Raw genomic sequence first — 21,241 nt, 5'->3', positions numbered from 1 at the left:
AATGACCAATACACACGCTGGGGTCCTCTCGTCTAGCTCGCTGGATGTCCACAGAGAAGTCCTCCGTCTCTGCAAGTTCCGTCTTTCTCATCCTTCCGCTTGCGGATAAACAATCGTTTAGCACGTTGTTTGCACGGGCCATGTTTAAGCTCTGACCCCTTCTTGCGCTTTTTTGCTACGCATCTACGCGGTACGGCAACAGCCACGTTTAGTATTCCACGACAGTTTCTGTGGTTTTTATACCGCCCCGTGTTGTTGGTTTCCTAGTGGACACCGGTTGTGAGTGAAAAGTGTTGTAAAACATTATCGCCTGTTTTCTGTTCGTCCTCTCGCAACTAACATCCCGGACATCCTACAGGCTGTGGTAGGGGATATTGGGATTGGGAGTCGGGTCGGCTGACGTGATGTATTTAGCGCGGGATGGTTCTGGCTTTTTTTTTGCATGATTCTCCTTTATTTATTGTAGACTTTCTGGTTTTTTTTTTTTGCTAAACTGCCGTATTTTAGGGGAAGCCGTTTTTGAAGAAGACACCGACTGCACTCGATGTTACACATGTCGCATGGCGCGTATGTAGAGACGCGAATGACCGCTCCCCATTTGCAAACCCTCCGTACAACGCAAGTAATTACCGCTCCGCGAAACAAGCAATTGTTAATGTTTAATGAATGTGCCACCGTCAACCAAGGGTGAAGGTGGTAGCTGGTTATGGTCCGGTTTTGCGCGAAACCTGCGCCACACGGGCCAGCAGTGTGAGATATTTAAATCATCGACCATCGACCCCGCACGTCGGCCGCATATGTGCGGGGAATAAATAATGAATTAATCAGTTAGAAAGTAATTGGCGGTGGTGCCACAAAACCACCCCACCTACCCGGTGATGGAAAACTGCACACGACGACGACGATGATGACGGTGTGTTGTTTGGGAAAGCTACAGCTCGTACATTCCAGGCACGTTCCGTGGGCCTTTTTTTGCTTGCTGTTTGTTTGTTTCCTCAAAGCGACAACAACGGTTGGAATATTTCAAAACCCCTCCGAAACGTTAGCTGACGCGGATGGAGGGAGTCCAACTGTTACTCCGAGAGGGGGCACTGGATGTCAAACAATAACAATCAGCATTAGCACCGATAATAGTTACGGTACGATCTTGCGTCTACAGCTGGTGCTGCTGCTGCTGCCGCTAGTCGATAGCATTGAGCCGTCGGTTGATAACGAGTAGTGGACGGGTGGACCCGGTGCCCGGTAGACAATTGCACGGATTATGCTAACCGAAGCATTAACGAGACAATGGGACGTTTTCATCTGGCGTCCAACCATCGGCTCGAATGCCAATCAACGATTCAAGTTGTAGCACATTTCAGACAGCCGCGCGAGTGATTGCATTGTATTCTAATTGGAAAGTGAACACGAAATTTTTACGACTCAATCATGTGTATAACGAGTGTCCACCAACGGACGAGCACATAATTTCCTAATGAAAGTTTTCAATGTCACTGCAGACCATGTTTAATAATTCTCCTTGTGTTGTGTTGCCTTTGTTGTCAGGTTTCTTCAAGCAAAGCTTAACGCTTAACCTAAACGAGTGTGGCAGTCGGCCACCGAAGAAGTTTGGCACCCTCGATCTGGGGCTCAATCTCGGCTCGAATCGGCCAAATGTGGACCTCATCGATGCATCCATTCCACTCGATCGGCAAGGGTAAGTACCGTTGTTTGATGTTTACTTTAGATTTGGTTGTTATTGGTGTAGAAGAAAAACTGTTAATAATAATAATAATAATAATGATAAAAAGATGAAAACTTTTTTTTTATATATCTCTTTATTAAATCATTATGACAACAATTGCCATTTTTACCACACCGCTTGTGCTGAATGTTGAAACAATTCGTGCAAGGCATTTCCTCCTTGAGTTTTGCCTTATTCCGGGCTTACTCGGTTGTTTTAGCAACTTTTATATATTTTTTATGTGGGAATGAACAAGGAAGCACCCATGGAAGAGTGGAAGAATAATGGAAGGAGAGAAACAGAAATAGATAGAGAGAGTAAGAGATAAGGAGAAAGGTTAATAAGTGACGCGCGGTGTCACGAAGGGAGGATTCGCGAACTGACGATCAAAGTGGAAAGAACTCTGTATACGAATTATCATTTTTGCAATCATTCTTAATAAATCAATTTCTCACACATTATTCCCTACATGGGGGCTCGTCCGGGAAGTGAGTGATTTTTAAAGGACAAGTTTGCGTAAAAGTGATTTGGTGAAAACGACGAAATAAACTAAAGACGGCAATATGACGACGGTTGCAGAGTTATGCGAAAATTTTACCAAGATCGGTTTAGTGCGCGAATGCGAAAAGCTTGGTTTGCCAACATCAGGCGGAAAGACGGATTTGGCCGAAAAAATCATCAACCATCGGAGTAAGGCGAGCTCCAATGATGGAATTAGTGATGTGCTTCAAGGCAAAGACGATGATGATCGTTGCTCAAAAGACGACGATGTTAGTGAGAAAGACGACTCGCAACATAACAACGAGCAACGTGGTGACGCTATTGGCCCAAGCGACGACGACGATGATGATGACGACGACGACGGCATTGATGACGATGATGAAGATGATGATTCGGATATGATGTACCATACGGCGATTAAAGCTACATCTACACCCAAATCGTCACAACGACGGCTAAAAGTGTACTCCTTCAGAGACATGGAGGAAAGCATTGAATCCTTCGGTGCCGAGGAAGGAGAAGACGTGCGAATGTGGCTAATGCAGCTGAAAAGCATTTGCGAAGCAGCACGATGGGACGACGAACAAAAGCTGATCATGTGCCGTAAAAAACTGACCGGCACCGCTAGACGCTTCGTATTTTCACTTCGGAGCAATTTTAGCAGTTTCGGGAAGTTAGAAAAGGCACTGATAAAGGAATTCGCCCCACGCATATGCGCAAGCGATGTGCATCGTGCGTTAACAACACGGAAGAAGAAGACGACCGAATCAATTCGGGATTACATATACGAAATGCAACGGCTGGCGCTTCCGATCGCGTTGGATGAGCCAAGTCTGTGTGTGTATATTGTGAGTGGAGTTACAGACGACGAGTATCATCAGTCTATACTGCTAGAGGCGCAAACCATCGAGCGGCTCAAAAAGAAGTTGTTGAACTTTGAAAAAGTTACGAAGACCGAAAAAAGCAAGACGAAACGTGTAGAAGTTGGTAACAAGCAGGATAAATCACGCTTAGCCGAAAAGTGGAACAACGTGAACAGTAAGCAGAATTGTTTCAACTGTGGTAATAGGTCACACATTTCATCGGAATGCCCACAAAAGAACGAAGGACCGAAATGTTTCTCATGCAATATGTTCGGTCACCGGGCACGCGAGTGTAACAAAGGCGTTAACAAAAGTGAAAAACGAAATGTGTTGATGTGTGGACAAAACAATCGAGGGCATTGTGTGCGCTCCCCTCAAAATTCCTTCAGACGAGAAGACGAAATTATGACGAAACCAACAGGCTCGAAGAAAACAATGATCACTGCGCAAATAGGATCGATCGACATAGAAACTCTATTCGATACCGGTAGTTCCTTGAATCTAATGGCATTTCACACGTACGACAAAATCGGGCGACCACGCTTAGACACCACGACAGTGACGTTCAGAGGATTTGGTGGAAAAGAAATTGCGGCGCAAGGAGTGTGTAAAGTGGATATGTGCATCGATCACGAACTATACCGGGAAGGTGAAAAGATTTCCGATGCCATCTACGACGAAACAAATGCAACGCTTTTACGGATTGGCCAGTTACTTTCGGAAATTTGTGGTGAATTTTGCGGGAGTGATGCGTCCATTATCAGTGTTGCTAAAGAAAGAAGAAAAGTTTGAAGTAACCGATGATGTGAAGAAAGCGTTCGATCATATAAAGACGGTTTTGAGTCAGTATCCAGTGCTTCGGATTTTCAAATCAGGACTTGAAACGGAAATTCATACTGACGCAAGCAAGGAAGCGTTGGCTGGCATTTTGATGCAGCGAGCGGAGGACGACGGAAAGTTTCACCCTTGCTATTATTACAGCCGGTTAACGAACCAGGCAGAGAAGAATTATCATTCTTTCGACCTAGAATCTTTGGCGGTCGTAGAATCTGTAAAGAAGTTCCGGTGTTATCTGCTTGGAGAACGATTTAAGATTGTGACTGACTGCATCGCGTTTAAACAGTCCTTGGCAAAGAAGAACCCGAACGCGAGGACCAGCAGATGGCTGGATGTGCTAGCTGAATTCGAGTATGTGGTGGAACATCGTTCAGCAGACAGGATGAAGCATGTGGATGCCTTGTCTCGGGCGAACGTGATGGTGGTAACATCAGCGGTGTGTGCGCGGATATCAGCAGCGCAGCATGATGATTCTGCGATAGCAGAGATTGTGCGCAGAATCGAGCATCAGGGAGACTTTGATGGATTTACGATTGTTGATGGTATTCTCCACAAAGGCAGCGCGGGAGCAGAAAAGTTGTATGTACCGAGCAAAATGGTAAGTGAAGTAGTAAGACGCGCACACGAGCAGGGACATTTCGGCGTAAGAAAAACGAAAGAAAGAATTGTAACTGATTATTTCATTCCTCATATTGACGAAAGGATAGAAGAATGTATCGCCTCTTGCGTTAAATGCATTGTAGGAGAAAGGAAGCGAGGTAAGGCAGAAGGGGAACTTCATCCCATCCCAAAAGGAAGCGTACCTTTGGATACGTTTCATGTCGATCATTTGGGACCTATGCCCTCAACTCGGAAATCGTATAATTACATTTTCACAGTAGTAGATGCGTTCACCAAATTTGTTTGGTTATTTCCTGTGAAATCTACGACGACAGAAGAAGTAGTTAAAAAATTAAAGATAATTGCGAATACGTTTGGACATCCTCGAAGAATTGTGTCCGATAGAGGTACTGCGTTCACCTCTAAAATGTTTGAGAATTATTGTGCGGAAAATAATGTAGAATCTCATAAAATTGTAACGGGTGTACCAAGAGGAAACGGACAAGTCGAACGAATTCATGGCGTAATAATTCCGATATTGACCAAATTATCAATAGAAAAACCAGACGAGTGGTTTAAGCACGTCGATAGGGTGCAAACGGTCATCAACAACAGTTGGCAAAGAGCGATTGGAATGACTCCATTCGAGTTGTTCGTTGGAGTAAAGATGAGAACGAAGGATGACCTCAGGTTGGCACAAATCTTGAAGGAAGAGATACAGAATATGTTTAATGATGGTCGAGACGAATTACGAAAACATGCACGTGAAAATATCGGTAGGATTCAAGAGGAAAACAGAAAATATTATGATCTTCGCCGCAAGAAAACACAACAGTATAAGGTTGGTAATTTAGTGGCTCTACCGTTTACTCAGTTTAGGACAGGAGCAAAGGTGAAGAAACGGTTTTTGGGTCCATATGAAATTCGAAAAGTACTGCCGAATGATAGGTATGAAGTTCGTAAAATCGACGAAGAAGAGGAAGGGCCCGTCCAGACTACCACGGCAGGAGATATGTTAAAAAGTTGGTCACATTCGAATTGAATGTTATCAGGAAAGGCCGTGTGGGAATGAACAAGGAAGCACCCATGGAAGAGTGGAAGAATAATGGAAGGAGAGAAACAGAAATAGATAGAGAGAGTAAGAGATAAGGAGAAAGGTTAATAAGTGACGCGCGGTGTCACGAAGGGAGGATTCGCGAACTGACGATCAAAGTGGAAAGAACTCTGTATACGAATTATCATTTTTGCAATCATTCTTAATAAATCAATTTCTCACACATTATTCCCTACATTTATATTATTCTTACTTGTATGTTAATATTTATGTTTCGTTTAATTTATGTTATGTTTTTTTGTTATGTTATTTTTATTTATGTTTTTTTATGAATGAAACTGATTACATTTAAATAACACTCGAATATTAGTCAAAAAAATGTAAAATTAGTTACAATAAATTTCCGTGCTCGTACGTAGTAAACGATAAACGCACCAAGAATGAATTTAAGCAATCCTATTAAACATTTCCTTAGAACTCTTTTTTTTAAATGTAAACAAGTTATGAAAAAAATTTATGCTGGTACGATTTCAAATCGTTGACAGTTAAGTATGTTAGTAGTATTATTTTAAATCTTATTTACTTGATTTTGCTCATTTTGCAGAGTTTTTTACAGGCAGCCCAAAAAAAAAGTATTAAATTATTATACAATTTGTGATATAATTAATATAATTTAAAATAAATTCAATGTAATTAAATATAATTAAAAATCCAGTTTAATGAATAAAGTTAAAAATAACCTTATCAATTAACCAGACCGATGTTCGGTCTGCTACACCGAGAGAGTAGTGGATCAAATCTCATCTCAACTGTGGGCGCTTTCTGTAGGATGTTTATTTTTATTTTTTGCTAACCTCTTTTGTAACTGTGGCTACCGATTTTCTAATACCGCGGCTCATAGTAGACAAGTTTTTGCCACGAATTGTGATACGTTATATTTAACCAATACAGATCTGTATAAGAATATGTTTGGAAATACTAACAATTCAGATAACTTTCGTACTAAATAAATCAATTAATACAATCTGCCAAACATAATAATTGTGGCTATCCGTTTACGACAAGGAAGATCACTAAGAACTACCATAAATAACTCTGTCTCTTTCTCTCCTTCCAACCGTTTCAGCTGGTACCATGGTTCCATCAGCCGAATCGATGCCGAAAAGATCCTTCGACCACTGTCGGAGGGAAGCTTCCTGGTGCGCAACAGTGAATCAACCCGTCAGGATTACTCTCTCACACTGAAGTACGTATCGTCACAGTGGAAATACTCCAGCAATCCGCAATTGTACTAAACATTACTACCATTTCCCTAATTTTAGGAGCGCCAAGGGCTTCATGCACATGCGGATACAGCGCGACACCGATACGGGCCAGTTCATACTCGGCCAGTTTAGCCGCCCGTTTCCAACGATACCGGACATGATACGGCACTTCTGTTTGAACCGCTTGCCGGTCCGTGGTGCCGAGCACATGTGTCTTCTCGAACCGGTCATCGCGCAAATCCTCTGAGCTGCGTTCCTATAAGGAACAGGTGTGCTCGGTTTGGAACAGAACGTGACAGAAACTTAAAGTTTGTGCGAGAACCCACACATACACACACACACACAATGAGTAAAACAGAGTCTTGTTAGAAATTAAGCAAACCACAAGTCAATGAAATCATAAAGCAAAACAAAAGCAACCATTTGTTAGGGCGATTGCATAGATGTAGGCGCGCATAATCGATTGCGTGATTGCATAGATGCAGGCGCACCAATGGGAGTTGCCCGCCCGAGCGTATGCAACTAGTAGTGCAGTTCGGTTTTAAATTGGGGCTCGCCATCGGACACCGTTTTAAACACACAACATTTGCCCATCAACACAAAGTAGAGCAGCCTTAATCGCTGAAAATGCAAGAAAAATAGCAGCGTGAAACCTCAAACCAAATTTCTGCCCCACTCCCACATTTTTATAATACTTCCATTGATAAGGTGTATCACACAGTTGATTGGCCATAATTTAGAAGATTCATGCAGAAGTTAACACACAGGCAACAGGAAACGGTAGCACACTTTTATGGGCACTAGCCGCAGAACAAAACGCTCTCACTAGCACTTCATCTCGCGGTGGCGCATTAGGCGATGCGCATGGGTTTGTTTGTTTGATTTCTTTCTTCTTCTTTTGTTTTCCTCCTCCATTGGTGACAATAATTGTTTTGTGCGCGCAAAACATACGGAACGGAAAGGGAAATGGTAGCAGCACTAGTTTGCTTTTTTGCCGGGCATTACATAGCGGTAGGGAAGTTCAAGGCGTGGTTGGATACCACCACATGTGTGGTATAAACGATGTAGAGACAGCAGCAGTGTAGAAATGTCGTTTCAAATGTTGTGATACAATGAGCGCGGTACTCGTTTTGTTGACAAAAAACAAAAAAAAAACACAAAAAATGGATAAAAAAAACTCACTGGTTTCCTTCACTTTCACCGTTAATAGGTATAGAGGGTCCTCTTTTCGTCTTTCCCCCCTACTCATATCGGTTCCACCAAAATGTGTAAGCGGTAAACAAAGGAAATGAGCTGATTGGGAAGAGAGAAGTAAGAGCAAAGGGTAAAGATTTAATCTAAACTAACCATTAATGAATGCTGTAAATGTACACATTGTAAGCCGAAAGCGTATGGGAAGGTATAGGTCAGGTCCTTTTTAATAGCACATTCGCATGTATAAGGTGGTTACGTTGGTGGAGAAAGGAAAACAGAATGCCAAAATGAAACGGTGAAACTCGTATGCGAGCACTGTCCAGGTGGGTTTAGTATGGGTAGTGAACACATTTCTTCCATCATCATGCTGTTGTGTACTAATAATCGCGCAATACAAGCAAACATTCTCTGTACGATTTACTTCATTTTTATTTACTTTGTGGTGCAATATAATTTTTTGACGTTGGTTAGTCTGTATCGTGTTAGGTCTGCAGTAAATCGAGTGCAATACCGAACCTAAAAGCAAACCCCCTCCCCAGCACGCGGCACAAAATGGCCGTAAACAACACGTGCGCTTTGGTGGATGACGACTGTAGCTGGTAGCGATAGAACGGTACGTTTTGTGTATTAATCCGGCGGTAGAGCCATCCCTACTTGTAGCGTGGAAGTTCGTTAGTTCGACCCTAGCAATCGAATACTCTCAATGGAAGGAGGAAGCCCATAGAGTCGGGCCAATCATTCTTTTAGATATGATTCCTGCTGATTGAAGCACAAAAGCAACGCGAAACTGTTGTAGGGTTCCGTATACACTTCTGTTGGGTAAATTGTCGGTAATGAAGAGTTTTTTTTTCTTCCATAAGAAACCAAAAAAAGGGAGAGATAGATAGAGAGAGAGAGAGAAAAAAGAGAGAGAGATAGAGAGAGAGAATAAATCAACCCTCAGTACTCTTCTAGATGCCGTAAAAGAATGTATTCCTACCGTAACATAGACATTATCGTAAGGTAAAGCAGTAATATAATTTACCTACCTTTAATAAGCATTAGGTTCGTTAGTGCTGCAGCCGAAACAATGCCGCCATGTTCCCATTACACGGACGTCTCTCATCAACATACACACAGACCGAAACAAATACACACAAATACATACACACAACACACTCTCTCTCATTTCACATATTAACAATCACGTAGTGATGAAAAAAAGGCTATTATAGACATTGATAAAATATATTATGAAAATATTTAAACATTTAAACAAACGCATTGATGTGTGTGTGCAGCTTTCCTTTTGAATTTTACCCGAAAAACAGTTTATAAAGATATTGGCTGTTGTCTTATGTTTTTTTGTTGTTGTTATTGCTGCTGAAATAAATTATCGAAAGATGTGAATAATTTTCCTCCATTGCGTTCGCAAAAAAACAAAAACAAAGAAGAATATTTGCATTTTTCTGTAGCGATAATTTTCTAATGGAGGCGCCTAGTGCGTCAAACGAGCAAGTGAAAGTTTTCCACATATGGCCGAATCATTGCACCGAATTTGTTTGTAAATTTACAAGATTTGTAGTACCAAAATAACATGCAAAATGAATTCGATGAGCCATTAGAAATTTTGAATTATTTTATTTAATTAATGAATGTTTGAAGCCCATAAATGTTCAGAGATTAATTAATTTCATACAAATAATGATTCGTTGAGGAATCTTGTTTTGATTCAGGTTTCGTTAACAGTTCTTTGACGCCACGTCAATCTTTGAAATTTTAAAAATCTTAAGAAATTTACGATTCGTGGATGTTTAACAATTCATTTAACTTTCATGACTCTTTGGAAGTTCATTTGCCTAAGGAGATACAAGATTTAAGGAGTTGTCAACTCTAGATTTAAACTGGCTGTTGGTGAAGGTTGGCTTATGTCAGTTGCTAAGCAACACCGTTGAATTTTGCGTTTATGTCATTGCCTACTACGCGGTAATCTCACCCTCTGGTGGTAAATGCTACAACTCACTGTTTTGCTATCAATAAGAGAAAGGTGATCGATAATGTTAGTGACACAGACAACTTTGCTATTTCCGTCCTTTTCCTTCAATTGCTGCTTAATCAGCTTATCGCTGAACCCTTCATACGGTGAACTTTCTCAGTGTGCTATTTTTGATTGAAAAAGTTCTATAATTTGTAAGCCACAAACATTTTCACCGTGACAAACACAGCATCAACATGTTTGGGCTGCAATTTATAACACTCCGTCAGCGTGTGTGCCCACCCGACGCTTATCAGTTAATAGCTTGATTGTAAACAATACTCACTATCATCCCACCAGCTCCTCACGAATGCAACCGGCAGCTAAAAACAGCAAAGTCACTTTAAATTCATTCCAACGACGAACAGTTCCAACTGGTCCACCGAACCGTCCGGTCGGGCGTCTATCTCAGTTATCGCTTCAGTGCTACCACCTCCTATCAAACCACCATCAATGGCGCTGGTGTCGGTACGTGATTACGAGCAACGGGCGCACGAAATTATCCCCCGGAATGCGCTGGACTACTATCGGAGCGGTGCCGGTGACGAGCTGTCGCTCCATCTCAACCGAACCGGTTTCGACCGCTTGCGCATCCGACCGCGGATGCTGCAGGGTGGCTCCGAGCGCGACCTAACCTGCACCGTGTTCGGCGAACGGTTCGCACTGCCCATCGCCATTTCGCCGACCGCCATGCAACGGATGGCCCATCCCGAGGGGGAGGTGGCGAACGCGAAGGCAGCCGCCAGCAGGCAGGTTCTCTTCACGCTCAGCACCATCAGCACGAGCTCGCTCGAGGAGGTGGCCAACGCGACACCGAACGCACCGAAGTGGTTCCAGCTGTACATCTACCGCGATCGGCAGCTGACGGAGAGTTTGGTACGCCGGGCGGAAAAGGCCGGCTATCGGGCGATCGTACTGACGGTCGACGCACCACTGTTTGGCTTGCGACGGGCTGATATGCGCAACAAATTTTCACTACCGCCCCATCTGACGTAAGTACCATTTGTGTACTGCTGTTTTTTTTTCGCGCCAAGTGAATGTGGTGATGGACTGTGATTAACTCGAATAGTTCGTTAGTTGTTCGCCTTACATTATCCGCAAGAAGAAAAATCCGCGTAGCCAAGAGTTGCTGGTTAGTATTAGAGTTGGGACACAAGAATTAAACCTTACCGGGTCGATCAGTTCTTTTAAGTGAACGAACGAAGTTCGCGTTCGTAACGCAGGTAGAACGGAATGTAACGTAGGTGGAGTGACCTGCAACGGCAGGTTGGGTGAACTATTAGAAAGAGACAAAGGAACGACACGGAGACACATTTTTTATGACAGACAAAGGAACGAACCGGTTCGCTCAAGTTCACACAACGCTAATGACTTATTAAAAACCAGTATGACACAGAGATCATTCGATGCCATCCGATCCCGGCATCGTGTAAATTTACACGATCCTATCCCAACTTTGGGATCATTTCCAATGACTAATCTATTTCTCTCCGCCGTGCAAATAGCTGTTCCGCTTGCGCATGTTGTCATTGAGCGTGATAGCAGATCTTTTAATACATTGGCTACCACTATCGCATAATATCAAACTCGTGACAACGATCGCTAGTGCAAGTGAGATAGATGAAGTGGGAAGTATCCTTCTTCTCTCTCTCAAACTCTCCATGTTCGATATTGCAATTTTCACCAAGGATAGATGTAACCCCGTCGAAGGTCCAGTTGAAACTCGTTTATTCCTAAGTCAATGTACAGTTCATTTAGAATTCATTTGATAGTTCATCTGCTATGTCATTCCCATTATCCGGTTCGTCTATACTTGTTACTTAATTTCCTAGCTTCCTAATCCTAATAATTCAAACATTCCGGCCACCAAAAGAAGTAATTCTTTTCTTAATTAGCTGAGTTCATAGAGTATGTTCCTGAAACTATTAGAATTCAAATATGTATCGAGTTCACTTATTGACCGTCTCACTAATCTGATTTCCCTTCCGTGTCTGCAATCGGAAGAATGGCTAACCGAACAGATGGACGAACGATCTGTTTTCCTGATGCTGTGCGTAACGTAACTACACGAACAACATCATCCTTGCCCGGATGCAAAGCTACAATCCTACCCATCGGCCACATCGTAGGATGAACATTATCCTCCTTTATAATGACTAACTGATTTTCCTTTAGTGTCACTGGTGAACCGTTACAGTGTTTGGCACAGGATTGCAGTTGCTGAAGGTATTCGGGCATCCACCGGGACCAAATGTTCCGAACGTTTTTTTTTACCAACTGGTATTCCTTCAGGCGGTTGTCAGGTGTTTGACTGTGGTCCACTTCTGGTACAGCTTGCAGACTTCTGCCAATAAGAAAGTGAGCAGGAGTTAATGGTTCTAGATTTGAAGGGTCATTAGATAGAGGAGTTAAGGGACGGGAATTCAAGCATTGTTCGACTTGAGCTAGGAGCGTTAACATGCTTTCTTGTGTGATACTTATGGTTCCGATACTTCTGATGATGTGTTTCTTGGCCGATTTAACTGCTGCTTCCCAAAGACCACCAAAATGTGGTGCACGCGGTGGGATGAATTTCCAATTCAGTTCGTTGTTTGTGCACCAGTTGAAGATTTCTGCGCGGTCGGCTTCGTTGCACTTGAACATTTGATAGACTCGGTGAAGTTCGTGTGATGCTCCCTTGAAGGTCGTTGCATTATCCGAGTGCAGCTCACATATCCTTCCACGACGTGCAATTAGGCGACGAAGTGCTCCAAGAAAGGCCGCTGTTGTAAGATCTCCTACCAGCTCGATGTGCACGGCTTTAGTTGCAAAACAGACAAATATTGCAATGTACGCCTTTGTTGGGCTCCTGTTGCGAATCGTTGCCTTTAACAGGACTGGCCCACAGTAGTCGACACCGCATACAGTGAATGGGGTTGTTGGAGAAACTCTCGATGATGGTAGATCTGCAACACATTGTCTCACCAGAGTTGGTTTGGCTTTAAAGCACGCATGGCAGTTGTGATAGACGGACTTTGATAAACTGCGTCCACCGATGATCCAAAATCTCTGTCGGAGAGATGCCAATAACAATTGAGGGCCAGCATGCAGTAACTGCAAATGGTATGCAGTTGCCAATAATGATGCTAAGGGATGCTTCGAATCCAATAAGATGGGATGTTTTGTAGCATCCGGTATATCTGCGTTCCTAAGCCGGCCACCGACGCGAAGGGTACCCGATGGGTCAATAAATGGTAAAACCCATTTCAGCTTCGAATTTCTTAAACATGCCTTGCCATGTGTAAGGTTGTGTAGGTCGTCTGGAAACGAATCTAATTGCGATAACTGACATAAACGCAATTCCGCCTGCTGGAGTTCTTCTACCGTGAGTAGAGGAATGGATGATGATAATTTCTCTACCGATCGAGGGGTGATATCATCGCTGTCTCGGTTGTTTGCACCCTTGAAATCACGCAAACGATGTATGTATCGCATGCAATATGCCATAACCCGCCGAAGTTTGCTATAGCTGGAGAATCTCGAAAACAGCATGTTACGGAAGTCATCTACTGTTGAAATTGCTGCAATTCGCGTAGACACCAATCTTTCTTCGGGAACGTCCAATATTTCCGCCGAAGGAAGTGGATCCTTGGGCCAATTTTCCGGTTTCTCTGCTAACCATTTTGGACCATACCACCATCGTTGACAAACTAACAGCTTCTGTGCATCAAGGCCACGTGAGACATCATCTGCTGGATTATCAACACCTGGTACATGTTTCCAGCTCTGGATTTCTGTTTCTCCTTGAATTTTAGCGATTCGGTTAGCCACAAAAGGCTTCCAACGGTTTGGAGGGGATTTAAGCCAATAAAGGACGGTCATCGAATCTGTCCAACAGATAGTAACCGTAAAGATGCTGAGTGATCGACTAACCTTGTGATATAGTTGAGTCGCCAGGCGCGCTGCACAAAGTTCCAACCGAGCAATGGAGTGAGTATTATCTAACGCAACCACCTTAGATTTAGCTGCTAATAGCTGAACAGTGACGCGATGATTTGTCTCTGATCGAATGTAACAACATGTTCCGTAGGCCCTCTGGGACGCGTCAGCGAAGATGTGTAGTTGTACATTGGTAGCCTTGTATTGTGAAATAAACCGAGGAACTTGCAACTCCAGAAGAAGGTTCAATGATGAATGAAACTTCCGCCATTGCTCCCGAAGCGATGAAGGCAATTCTCGGTCCCAGTCCCATGGCTTGCCGTCGTGCTTTAGTGCCCATAATTGTTGCATAAACAATTTTCCGATGAGAATGGCTGGTCCTATCAGCCCGAGTGGGTCAAAAAGCTTAGCAATACATGAACACGTGATCCTTTTTGTAAGGACATCTGGTACTGGTGGTAACTCAACTCTGCACCGAAATGTATCACTTATTGGCTCCCAGGTGATACCCAATGCTGAGACTGCTAGAGTATCTTGCCATTCATGAGTAAGTAGTGTCGCTAGATCCTCCTGTGGGACACTTGTCAGTGCCGCTCGATTATTTGATGCCCATTTTTTCAACACGAATCCCGCCGAACGTAACATTGCGGAGATTTCCCTTTGAATCTTGATGGCATCTGATAGATCTTCTGCCCCGGACAAGAGATCATCCATGTAAAAATCATTCATTACCGAGTTCGCTGCCCGTGGGTACTCGTCCTGATGATCTTGTGCGATCTGCCGCAACGTCCTAGTCGCCAAAAACGGAGCTGAAGCAGTGCCATAAGTGACCGTCTGTAGTTCATAGGTATCTATAGGATCATTCGGGTTCTCTCGATACAGAATGCGCAGAAAGTTTCTATCTCGACTTTCGTGAAGGATTTGCCGGTACATTTTTTCGACGTCCGCGGTGATAGCAATTGCGTGAGATCGAAAGCGCAGCATGATGGTGAAAAGATCTTGCTGGATAACGGGACCAACAAGAAGCTTGTCGTTTAAAGAGACACCGGTAGAGGTCTTGCACGACGCATCGAACACAACTCGAACCTTTGTGCTGGTACTCTTCTCTTTCAAAACTGCGTGGTGAGGAAGGTAGTAGTGAGGGCAATCATCATCAACAGGATTAGGCATTTTCTTCATATGCCCCAATTTCTCGTATTCCTTCATAAACGCAGAATATGGTCCCTTCATCTGAGGGTTGGCTTCCAAACGTCGTTCTACTGCAAGGAACCTGCGTTTTGCGATCTCTCTCGAGGATCCTAAAACGATACTCGGAATAGGATTAATTGGCAAGCAAACAACATACCTCCCCGATGCATTACGAGTTGTAGTAGATACGTAATGTTTCTCGCAGCTGTCCTCTTCCACCGAATAAACAGGATCATCCGGTATGGTCTCGTTTTCCCAAAACCGTGTCATTATTGCTTCCAATGGTTGCTCGTTCGTTGCAATATGACATATACGAGATGTGTGTGATGACTGCGATGTATTTCCTGCTACAGCCCATCCGAAATGCGTCTCCACTAGCCATGGTCTACCAGGGCCTAATGAACGCTTGTGCCCAGTGTGTAGCTCCCAGAAAGCGTCACCACCTATGACGACATCAATCCTGCCAGGAATGTGATACGTGGGATCCGCTAGTGTCACATTCGTCATGTCCCAGGATGATACATCGATTGGTGAAGTTGGTATGTCCGATGACGGTGTTTCCAATACAAGTAGTTCCAACTGAGTGGCGAAGTGTTGGCTTTTGGATCGAACGGTTGCCGTGATCGATCCCCTTACATGTTGAATAGCTTTCCCGATGCCAGAAACGGAAACATTCACCTTGGTGCGGGTGGTCATTAGTTTCCTAGCCAGAGCTTCCGAAACAAAGTTAGACATCGAGCCCGAATCAAGCAGTGCTCTTGCCTCGTGCTGCCTTCCATAATCGTCCAAAATATACACTATGGCCGTTTCCAAGAACACCATTTCGTCCTCCGATTGAGCCGCCATAGTAATCTTCGGTTGTGATGCTTGATGAAGCAGCGTGTGATGGCGTTCATGACATGAACGACAAGTGTAATATGACTTACACCCTTTAACCTGATGAGAACCACTGAGGCAGTTCCAACATAATCCCTTTGACTTTACAATGTCCCGCCGCTGTTGTGTATCGTTGGTGAGAAAGCCCGGATAATTACGTAGCAAATGAGCTTCCGAACAATTTAATGGACATTTCAGCGGTTGAGAATTGGTGGTGGAGGTAGGAGAACTGGATGAAGAACCTTGCGTTGCAGCAGCATTTGTAATCGATTTTCGATGCGTTATAGGGTGACGTTGGTTGCCGGCCACCTTGACATCCGCAGGCGTTGCTTCACTACAGAATCTCTTAGCAGATTTTAAAATCTGGATCCGTTCATGTAGGAAATCGACTATATCTTTGTACTGATCCTTATCAAAAGTCACCGAATGTTCCTCCCAGGCCAGAAGAGTAGTAGAATCCAATTTCATTAGCAGCAGATTTGACAGTGGTGTGTCCCAAGATTCGATCGGCTCGCGCAACTTTACCAAACCGCTAACATGACGAGTAAATTCATCCACCAAATGTGCTAAGTCATTGACACAACCCGTTTGCACTGCAGGAAAATGGTGGAGCTTACGATAATACTCGCGAATGAGCGATCTTGAGTTATCGTACCGTTTCAGTAATGAAGCCCACGTTACTGAATAATTATCTGCCGTTAAATTAGTGTGTTCATAAGGAATTGCCGCTTCACCCTTTAACGACGATAATAGATATTGGAGCTTTGCAATCGAAGGGAGTTCCGTAGAAGCGTCTATCATGCCAATGAACCGATCGCGAAAAGAAAGCCATTTTGAATAATCACCATCAAAAGTAGGCAGGTCGATCTTAGGGAAACGGAGGTTCGACACATTTGGTTTACTAAACGCGAACGTGGATGAACTTGGCATCATCGTTGATTCATTCAGTGGGTTCGACTCCCTTGGCAGCTTGTCTCGCAAAAACGCGCGAAGATGTCGGCATCGATCGTCCATTGCGATTCTTTCCTGAATGCTTGCATCGATAGCCTCACAGCTATCGTCCAGCTCCATTAACTGCGTAATCGCGCCAAAATAATCGTCCTTGTACCGTTCTAAGCACTCTAACGCATCAGACACTTCATTTGTGACACTTTCCGTGAACGAGGACTCGAATTTCTCCAACGCCTTTATGTGCTCTTCTGCGATCCTCTTCTTCAGCTGCGCTGCTTTCTTCTTCTTATCCATCGCAAACCGTTCACTATCACCGAATATAGTTTAGCACGACTAACACTCCACTCCTAACACAGAACCAATCGAGGAAACGATACGCGCGAAAACAGGTAACACTGATGCGTGCGAAGACACTTATGTGTGTGTAACGTGCGGATAGTAGCGTTCGAAGCGTGGTCTACCGATGACCTTGCACAACCGTTGCTCTTGTTGCCGAGCGCACTACGACCCGATACTCTTGATGCAGAGCGTTATCACTTGCTCGTGATGCCGAGCACAACACAAAAATGTTCTTGACACTGAATTACACCTATCCTTAATCCGGTTCGAAGGACCAAAATGTTCGATATTGCAATTTTCACCAAGGATAGATGTAACCCCGTCGAAGGTCCAGTTGAAACTCGTTTATTCCTAAGTCAATGTACAGTTCATTTAGAATTCATTTGATAGTTCATCTGCTATGTCATTCCCATTATCCGGTTCGTCTATACTTGTTACTTAATTTCCTAGCTTCCTAATCCTAATAATTCAAACACTCCACTAACGGACGCGGAAATGCAAACAAACGAACCGATTTCCGATTCCTGGTACCAGGAGAGCATCCAAACCAAGAGGTAACATCATTACCCCTGCAGACATTTCCGTCCGATTGAAGTGTTCGATCACGGCTGATAACCATGGTGAAGTTGGTTTGAAAATTGTTACCAAAAATGTTACCTCCACGCGTGTTCTACGCTCCTGTTACTTTTTCGATTTTCGGGATAAACTTACCGACCGATTGAAGTGTTCGAACACGGGTGATAACCGTGCTGAAGTTGTTTTGAAAACTAATAAAACGTTACTCCACGCGTGTTCTTCGCTCCTGTTACTTTTTCGGTTGTCGGGATAAAATTTCCGACCGATTGAAGTGTTCGATCACGGCTGATAACTATGCTGAAGTTGGTTTGAAAATTAATAAAATGACCAGGAGAGCAGGAAATGTACCAGGAGAGCATACCACGGAAGAGGTAGTACCTTGTACAGCAATTTGGCTCGAGAACCAACGAAAAGTATGCAATGTTTAAACATTAACTTTCCATGCAAACCAGCTGTTTTCAGATTTCCGATACCAGGATAGCATGTTTTTCAAGAGGTAACACCTAGTACCAGCCGAGCAAGATGGCACGCAAGATGGCTCGCAAGGTGTCGCGCAACTTCGTATGCAATGTTGAGCAACACTGCATACAACAAACTTGCATACAACAAACTTGTATGCAAGAACTTGTTTGCAAGAAAATTGACGTATGAAGTTTGTTGTATGCAGTGTTACTCAACATTGCATACGAAGTTGCGCGACACCTTGCGAGCCATCTTGCTAAATTAAACGAAGGAGGGTCAATGACCGAAGTATGCCGAACCAATCGCGAACGATACACGAGCGTTACGCGTTATGGTAATTCTTTCGAAAATTTGTAAATTGAGAGTAGCTTAACGGCCTGTAAACAGGGCTACGCAACAGAACTCTGAGGTGTGGGCAAGGGTGCTTTCTTTCCAAGACTTTGCTGGTGTTGTTAAATTATGTTTGAAGTACACCTCCCTAAAACCAATAATGCCGTAGCAAAATTATAGGAATCCTCAGCGAGATGTGTCGTGAGGTGTCTCACTCACTTGTCGCTTGTATACTTGAATCGATTACTTCCAGGATGGCGAATTTCGTTGGAAAAGCATCGAACATTCGCAGCCAGGGTGGTTCCGGCATCAACGAGTACATTGCCGAACAGCTGGATCCCACACTGTCCTGGGACGACGTCAAGTGGCTGCTTAGATTCACCAAACTGCCCGTCATCGTAAAAGGCATTCTGACGCGCGAGGACGCCATGATTGCGGCCGATCTTGGCGTACACGGCATATTTGTTTCGAATCATGGCGCACGGCAACTGGATTCCGTCCCCGCATCGGTTAGTCATTCGATCATTCGTTGTGGCGCATTTATATTCCATCCGATCCGTGTTTCAGATTGAAGCTTTACCGGAAATTGTGGCTGCGGTTGGGGATCGTGTCGAAATATTTCTTGACGGAGGCATTACCCAGGGAACGGATGTCTTTAAGGCGTTGGCACTTGGCGCACGGATGGTATTCTTCGGCCGTCCAGCACTTTGGGGATTGGCCGTTAATGGACAGGCGGGTGTTGAGCACGTGTTGGATGTGTTGCGTAACGAGCTAGACCTGACGATGGCCCTTGCCGGTTGCAAAAGCCTCACAGACATCACCAAGGACTATGTGGTCCACGAGAATTACTACAGTAAGCTTTAAATCTTGGGAGAGAAGATACTGGAAGGTATATTACTTCAAAAAAACGATAGTATTAGAGGGTTTTAGTCAAAATTTACACAGTTAGTGTGATTGCTATTCAAAAAGTCTTACACAGATAGAATATCCGAAACAGTCGTCAAACAAGTGCCATCGTCCGATAATCGTATATCCGACTACTTCGGACATATATCAAGGATCTCCTAGAAATAACAGGGACATGCGTTAACGTTCTATTGGTCCTCGAAGCTCGTCCTTTATAAACCTCGGTCGTATGAAGTCATTGTCCCGATGTGTTCTTCCATAATGCACTCAAAGAATTCGTTTGCTGTAGGCAGAAACCTTATTTTTCAAGGTGCCTTCAAGGTAGACTTTGAATGTTCGAATGCTAATCTGTTCTAAGCGCGTACAATTTAACCAAAACTCAAACCTCTTCTTTTTTGTTGTTTTTACTATTTCTATTTCGATTTTTGTGTGAGTTTTTTCTTGTTTTGTTTTGCCTGGTAACAATTTGAGTAGTTTTGAAAATCTGTATTGTTCTGCATTATTTTGCGATTTTGTGTTGTTGTTTTGAATTGTTTGTGATAGCAATGTTTTCGTATGCTTGTGTTAGTTAGTTGATTTTGGCTTTCCTTGTTTCTGATTCATTTTATTTCATTAGTTAGCTTACTTAGGTGTCTAACATTATATTTAAATTTAAAGAGTATATGCCTATTAGTGAAGTATTACGTTTGCATCTTTGCGTTCTTGCGTTTTTGTTTTTCTTTTGTTTTCTTTTCCTTTCATTTCCTTTCTTTTCCAATTTGCAATTACTAGTGCTACCAGAAGGGTTCGATTCGGTTCAGGTGTTTGTACGAATCGTTTCATTTCTTTTTAACCCTAACTACACTCATTTTTTTGTTCGCTCGCGTATGGTTTTTTTTCATTTAATTTGCTCTTCGATCTCTTTTGTGTTAGCAGAGCAATTTTGCTGGAAAACCACCGAAAAACTGCTTCGCAAACTACCAGTTTTCGAATGTTTAGTACCAGGAGAGCAAACCATGGACGAGGTAGCACCTAGTACAGCAATTTTGCTCGAAAACCACCGAAAAACTGCTTCAAAAACTACCAGTTTTCGAATGTTTAGTACCAGGAGAGCATACCACGGAAGAGGTAGCACCTAGTACAGCAATTTTGCTCGAAAACCACCGAAAAACTGCTTTAAAAACTACCAGTTTTCGAATGTTTAGTACCAGGAGCGCATACCACGGAAGAGGTAGCACCTAGTACAGCAATTTCGCTCGAAAACCACCGAAAAACTGCTTCAAAAACTACCAGTTTTCGAATGTTTAGTACCAGGAGAGCATCCCACGGAAGAGGTAGCACCTAGTACAGCAATTTCGCTCGAAAAACACCGAAAAACTGCTTCAAAAACTACCAGTTTTCGAATGGTTAGTACCAGGAGAGCATACCACGGAAGAGGTAGCACCTAGTACAGCAATTTTGCTCGAAAACCACCGAAAAACTGCTTCAAAAACTACCAGTTTTCGAATGTTTAGTACCAGGAGAGCATACCACGGAAGAGGTAGCACCTAGTACAGCAATTTTGCTCGAAAACCACCGAAAAACTGCTTCAAAAACTACCAGTTTTCGAATGTTTAGTACCAGGAGAGCATACCACGGAGGAGGTAGCACCTAGTACAGCAATTT

At 43.4% G+C, this 21,241-nt stretch overlaps 2 protein-coding genes across 2 annotated transcripts in view; both read left to right on the top strand.

Moving 5' to 3' along the window:
- Positions 1-9,285, top strand: part of LOC128308937 (uncharacterized) — a 115,469-nt gene extending 106,184 nt beyond the window's left edge. Inside the window, exons 9-11 of the mRNA XM_053045535.1 lie at positions 1,546-1,696; positions 6,705-6,824; positions 6,901-9,285. Of these exons, the coding sequence (XP_052901495.1) occupies positions 1,546-1,696; positions 6,705-6,824; positions 6,901-7,090 (461 nt within the window). The 3' untranslated portion in view covers positions 7,091-9,285. The remainder of the gene's footprint in view (positions 1-1,545; positions 1,697-6,704; positions 6,825-6,900) is intronic.
- Positions 9,286-10,504: 1,219 nt separating this feature from the next.
- On the top strand, positions 10,505-19,596 carry LOC128296962 (uncharacterized). Its single transcript, XM_053032503.1, has 3 exons — positions 10,505-11,043; positions 18,945-19,200; positions 19,259-19,596. The coding sequence occupies exons 1-3, from the start codon at positions 10,505-10,507 to the stop codon at positions 19,553-19,555; spliced, it is 1,092 nt and encodes a 363-aa protein (XP_052888463.1). The 3' UTR covers positions 19,556-19,596.
- Positions 19,597-21,241: the final 1,645 nt, after the last annotated feature.

The sequence above is a fragment of the Anopheles moucheti genome, chromosome 2 (genome assembly GCF_943734755.1).
Source record: "Anopheles moucheti chromosome 2, idAnoMoucSN_F20_07, whole genome shotgun sequence".
Lineage (NCBI taxonomy): Eukaryota > Metazoa > Arthropoda > Insecta > Diptera > Culicidae > Anopheles > Anopheles moucheti.
The sequence above is the reverse complement of the archived record's forward strand: the minus strand, read 5'-3'. Positions and strand labels throughout refer to the sequence as shown.